General features: G+C 36.2%; 1 protein-coding gene across 1 annotated transcript in view; it reads left to right on the forward strand.

The window, feature by feature from the left end:
• Nucleotides 1-1,579: 1,579 nt before the first annotated feature.
• LOC309490704 (uncharacterized protein) overlaps nt 1,580-6,688 on the forward strand; it is a gene marked incomplete at its 5' end in the record, with an annotated part of 50,751 nt that continues 45,642 nt past the window's right edge. The window contains one exon of the mRNA XM_082159917.1: nt 1,580-1,740. Within this exon, the coding sequence (XP_082016043.1) occupies nt 1,580-1,740 (161 nt within the window). The remainder of the gene's footprint in view (nt 1,741-6,688) is intronic.

Below are 6,688 nucleotides of genomic sequence, written 5' to 3' on the forward strand. Positions count from 1 at the left end.
ATAAAAACATGCTGAGATGGGATGATATGTGTTTCTCATAGTTTAACATGTCCTCCATATGTCTCAACGTTCAGATTTAAGAAAAATATATTTTTTTCCCCAAGATTTTTTAAAGTGGAAATGTACGTTTCTGGTAGAATGTCCCAACTATAAGCAACCCAATTTGTCTAGATCTGTATTATTTCCTTTGTATAATGAGCTTAAATATTGCTGCGCAGTCGTGTGATTTAGTCTGCTTGATTAACATTATTACAATGTATTCCTATTTAACTCTGATATGTAGCCTATATATAAGGTCCTCGAATGTGTTCGAATATTTCACCAGCATCAGCCTTTTCACAGTTTCTATCACTCCGCTTGTCTGTGTTTGCACAACTTGCATCATTAAGCCAGTAATGGTGACAAGTGACTGTCATTATGAGTGAACAATTGAAATTGAATTGATTTAACTGATTTAATAGTGCCAAAAACATTGATTAACTCAAGAAAGAAACAAGTTGCTGAAACCAATCTTTAATGCTAAAAAGTTTACATCTATGCAAAATAATCCTTAAAAGATTTCTCATTTAAGGCCATTCCTGTTTGGAATATGTGATTGTGTATTGTCAACAATAAGCAGAAACATTTTGCATTTCCATTTTATAGTGTGGATCATTCATTTCAACATTTATCCTCATTCTCATGTTTAAAGGGATAGTTCACTTTGAAATAAAATGTTGGTATGTTTTAGCTTACCTCAAGGGCATCCAAGATGTAGGTGTCTTTTTTTCCGCAGTAGTTTCAATTTAGATATTTTTAGGTCAAACCGTTCTTGTCTGTCAGTCATATAATGCAGGTCTATGGTCACTGTCTCAAAGAGCATGCACAGAGTCCAAATTAAAACAATTCTCCATCGTCCAAATTAAACAATTCCCCATCGTAAGTACACATTGATGGCCTAAGACACGAAACGAGCGGTTTGTGTGAGAAAACTAACAGTATTTATATCGTTTTTACCTCTTGAACACAGCCATGTCCAAGTGATCTGAGAGCGCGGGCGGGTATAGATATATACATTAGATGTCGCATTGGCTACGGTTTCGCAGTGGTGGTATTTTTACCTCAGTGTTGCCTCTTTCTACGCCGTCTAAGAGAGTAAATTTATCTAATGTGCCGCCGTTTATTAAGAACGAAGTTTTAGTTGGAATGCTCGCTAGGTATGGAAAACTGGTCTCTTCAATTAAAATGATCCCAATTGGAAGCAAGTCATCTTTGTTGAAGCATGTGTTTCAGGCGTTATGTTTACATTGTATTGAAAGATAACGTTGAGGAACTTGATCTGACTCTAAATTTTCGGCATGAAGAATTTAATTATGTGATATATGCCACTACTAATACAATGAGGTGCTTTGGTTGCGGTGAAAATGGACACCTGATCTGTGCTTGTCCAAAAAGAGAGAATAACACAAATAAAACTGTATCAACTGTTGCTTCAGAAAATGTAATTGAAGTGCAGGGTGAAATCGCCACAGTTGTTGAGGAGATGCCGGGTCCAAGTAGGGTGTCGGTGGGTCCAAGTAGGGTGTCGGTTGCTCCAACAATGGTGGAGAGTGTCTCTGAGACTATAGAAAAAGAAATTGTTGAAGTCAGTGTAGCTGCAGCTGAGGTAATAAGTTCCCAGAGGATAGAACAAGCAGAACGTGATTCAGATGATGGTAGTAACAGTGAAGACGAGGGTAAACCCAGAGGATGGGGGTTCTGGTTTGGAAGATGAAGAATGTTTTTTTTAAATCCCCCAAAAAAGGAAGTTGTTGGAATGCCCTGCTGATAAAAAAGCAAAAAGAACAGATGGTATTCACATGAGCCAGACTGACACTGAGAGTGAAAGCGACATGTCAGAATGTAGTGTCACTGTTCGTCTTCCCAAAAGTGGTTTCTCTAGTCGTACATATACTGTTGGAGATATTAAGTCCTTTTTGAAAACGACGAAAAATGTGAAAAAGGTCAAACTAGAGGAGTATTTCCCAGACATAATACAGTTCATTGAGAAGGTAAAGATTTTTAGAAGTGAAAGTTGTTTCACCAATCAAGAGGTTTACCGTCTTAAGAAAATTCTTACGAAATTAAGTAGTCAGTCAGGTGGGCCCAGTGAAACCAGCCAGAATGGATAAAATGATGCATCTTTTATGGCTTTATTATTTCTTTTGCTCTCTTTTTTTATCCTTTATGGGGGAAATAAATCTTGCTTCCTTGAATGTTAACGGAGCAAGGGATTTTAAGAAGAGAGCTCAAGTATTTGAATTAATGAAACATAAGAAAATGTATGTGTTGTTCGTACAAGAGACCCATAGTGATGTATCAAACGCTGTAGAATGGGTTAAAGAATTTGATGGATTAGCGATTTTAAGCCATTTTACTTCATTGAGTGGCGGAGTTGCGGTGTTATTTTCTAAAAACTTTACTCCTTATTCCTATAATGTAGAGGAAACAATTAAAGGAAGGTTGCTGAAGATCAAAGCTGTATTTGAAAATAGTTATTTTGTTTTTGTCTGTGTATATGCTCCAACTATAGCTTTGGAAAGAATGACTTTTTTGAACACTTTGGATGATGTTTTAAATGATTGTAACAATTATGATTTGTAAATGTTAGGAGGGGATTTTAATTGCACTGAAAATGTCATAGATCGAAATCATGTTGACCCACATATGCAGTCAAGAAAGAGGCTAATTCAAATGAAAAAGCTTAATTGATATATGGAGAAATTTCTAGAGGTCGACCGATTCATTGGTTTTGCCGATTAATCGGCACCGATAGTTGATTGGTGGAACTATCGTTATGGGCAAAAATACACACCAATAGTTTTTCCTGGTCGCGTCCGTTGCTGGAGCGGCTGAGAAGCGCGCGCTGTCATTCATTACACAGTAAGAGAGAGCTGAGAAGGGTCTGCTGGCATCATGCAGTACAAGAGCGGCCTCTAGAGGTGTAATAAAAACTATCGCTGATGCCTCGTGTTGTTTATTTCGACACGTGATGCTGCGTGCTGCACTGAGAGCACACGCTGCGTGGAGAGCGCTGACATCAGATGCGTGTTTAAAGCACCAACAGCTAAAAGGCAGCCTATGTATACAGTACATTTTGTCATATCATTATAAAGTGATTAATTTGTTGACTAAATGCTGCATTAGTAGAGAAAGAACAGCACAACAGTATGTTTGTTTGCCTTCGAGGCTGAGAGGACGCTAACATTAGTAGTACCTCAAGCGGTTAAAACACTGACAAAAATAAACGCAAGTCCGACCCGAATGTTTAATGTCACAATTGTTACCTCTATTTGCATTAGTTTATATCCAGCTGGTCACTTTTATGCATTTAATATGCAGAGAAGTTGCATAAACTGATATGTTCATACACTACAGCCGACAGAAACATAATTATAAACAAATCAGAAAAGCATTAGATTTCGGTTATTTTTTCGTCATCACTTTAATACATGTTTTGTTATTTTGATAATCATCAAGTGTTTATAAAATAGAAGCAAAAGTGTGAGATTATACATTTAATATTTATGTCATTTCAATGCTCTGGCATTGTAGATATTTAAGCATGACTGTTTGGATTTATATGAAATTAGAACACTTACAATAAAATTCCATATGTAACATTAAGTAAGGGTTAATGCCCGACGAGGTGTCCATTATCAGGTATTAATGCGCGGAGGACGGTTGCCTCCGCCGAAGTCCATTAATACCTGACAATGGACACCTCGAAGGGCATTAACCCGCTTATACCATGGTCACTTACGAAAGAAAGAAATATTTAATCAATTAATAATACTTTAATGTGTTTTAGAGTAAAAATCGTGAGGGTTTTTATTTATTAAGTCGAGCGCACTATTTAATATCTCCCGTATACAGGCGTTGCCAAGCAACAGCGACCCGACCGCAGCAGTTGATCAGTGAGTTTGAGCCAGCGCAATCATTTAGAACTGTCATCAGGCAAATTGACGGGACGCCTTTCCTAGGTGTACATTATCACTTTTTAATGGACACCCTGCAGCCAATCAGAATCGAGTATTCACCCAGACCATGGTATAACCATAGTTAATGCACTATCAAACTAACATGAATGATCAAGGTGCAATTGTATTGCTCAAATATTATACCGATCAAATTTTGTTACTTTTTTATTCATTAAGTTGGCTTGAAAAATAACAGTTTAATAGTTACATTTTGAATGTAACTGGTTTTATTTGTTATTTAGAGTATTACTTTTTGTTTCAGTTTGAATGAATGTCTTTTATTGACTTCAATATTTATTCATATTATATATTTATTTCATTTAGCATGTTTTCATGGTTCAATACAGTTTTATTATTTTTATAATAAAGTTCAGCACTGTTTTACTTGGAGTGTTATGTTTGTTTTTATCCAGTATCAATTTTAAAAACTATCGGTTGATTAATCGGTTATCGGCAAGTATGGCCCAACCTAGCTATCGTTATCGGTAAAATCCACTATCGGTCGACCTCTAGAAATTTCCATGGTACACAGAGACAGAACACTTGGGCTCACGCTCATGATAATCAGCTATCGCTGGCAAGGCTTGATAGATTCTATGGTTTTACGCATCAATTAAGTATGTTTAGAGAATGTTTGTCTTTCTGATCACAGCTTGATAAAATGTGTTGTAGCAAAAAGTTTTGTGAAATCAAAAAGTGCTTTTTGGCATTTTAACAATCATTTATTATGTGACACTCTTTTTAGAGGAGTTGAAGAGTTTTGGACAAATGCTAAATCTATGAAAGCTTCTTTCTTAACTTTGCAGCAGTGGTGGGATTTTGTGAAGAATCAAATCAAACAGTTGTGTCAACAATACACTCACAACGCCACAAGAGACATAAATAGCTCAATGAGTGTGTTAGAAGAAGAGCTGATGAAGCTACAGGAGCTTGCAGAGTCCACAACAGATGTCACATATATAGAACACATTAAAAAGAAAAAGAATTTGTTAGCCGATATGCTAGGTTGTACAACAAAAGGTGCTATCATTAGATCACGTTTCCAAAGTGCAGAATTAATGGATGCTCCTTCAAAATTCTTTTTTAGTTTAGAAAAAAAGAATGGTCAGAAAAAGTTTATTCATGCCTTGCGGTCAGAAAAAGGTTTTTTATTGACAAATCCCTCAGATATTAGAAAAAGAGCTGTACATTTTTATAAAGATTTGTACAAAAGTGAAATTTCAGAAGAACAAGACGGTAATTTGGATTTTTTAAAAATATTTACCACAGATAACTAAAAATGCAAATTAGGAAATTAGTAAAACTTTGAGTTTAGTTGAGCTTGAAAATGCCCTTAAAAAAATGGCAAATGGAAAGGCACCAGATATTGATGGCATTACAACTGAATTTTATAAATCTTTTTGGGTAGAAATAGGTCCAGAATTGGTAACAGTTTTTAATGAGAGTTTGGTAAATGGACAACTGCCACAAAGCTGCCGGAGGGCAATTATTACTTTATTGCCGAAAAAAGGAAATCTAAATGACATCAAAAATTGGAGACCAGTAAGTTTATTATGTAATGACTATAAAATATTGTCAGATTGGGTGAAGTCATTGGATCTATTGTTCATCCAGATCAGTCATATTGCGTCCCAGGAAGAAGAATATTTGATAATGTTTCTTTTATTAGAGACATTGTAGACTGTGGAAACATTTTTGACGTAGACTTTGGTATGATATCCATCGATCAAGAGAAGGCTTTCGACAGAGTCGAGCATATATATTTATGGAACGTTTTAAAAGCCTTTGGTTTTAGTTCAGATTTTATTGCAATGATTAAAATGATGTATTGTGGCGTTGAGAGTATATTAAAGATTAATGGTGACTTATGCTCTCCGTTTAAGGTGTACAGGGGTGTCAGACAAGGCTGTGCGCTGTCAGGCATGTTATACACCTTAGCCATAGAACCCCTGTTAAATAAACTAAGAACTGATGTGTGTGGATTGTGCATCCCAAATTGTGTTAATGTTTTTAAGTTATCAGCGTACGGTGATGACATCGTTGTCATAATCAGTGAACCCAATGATGTCAATGTGATGTTGAAGGTTTTGGATGATTTTAAGACTCTTTCTTCGGCAAAGGTTAACTGGAAAAAAAGTGAAGCCATATTAGTTGGAAAATGGCCAAAATGTGAACCAAGAGTTCCTGATGGTCTAAAATGGACAAGAGATGGTTTTAAATATCTAGGAGTCTTTTTAGGAAATGAAAATGTTGTAAAAAAGAATTTTGAAGGCACTGTTGAAAAGGTCAAAGGGCGACTGGATAAGTGGAGGTTTTTACTCCCTAAAATTTCCTATAAAGGAAGAATCTTGATCATCAACAATCTGGTTGCCTCTGCACTTCTGCACCGCCTGGCCTGTATAGATCCCCCAGTGGATGTGTTGTTGAAAATCCAGTCAATGTTAATAGATTTTTTCTGGGACCGAATGCACTGGGTACCAAAAAGTGTTCTGTATTTATCAAAAGATGAAGGAGGACTTGGTTTGAGACTGCAATATGTACAGGGACTTTTACAGTGCTCTTCAGAGTCGAGTTGGATGGGAGCTTGCCTGTGCAATCCTTAGGGATATTGAAGGGCTTGGACTGGATAAAACTTTGTTCTGGTTGGACTCTCAAAGATTAAAACTATCTAATTCTCCAGTTTTTTATCG

Source organism: Leuciscus leuciscus (assembly GCF_965113295.1).
Source record: "Leuciscus leuciscus genome assembly, chromosome: 25".
NCBI lineage: Eukaryota > Metazoa > Chordata > Actinopteri > Cypriniformes > Leuciscidae > Leuciscus > Leuciscus leuciscus.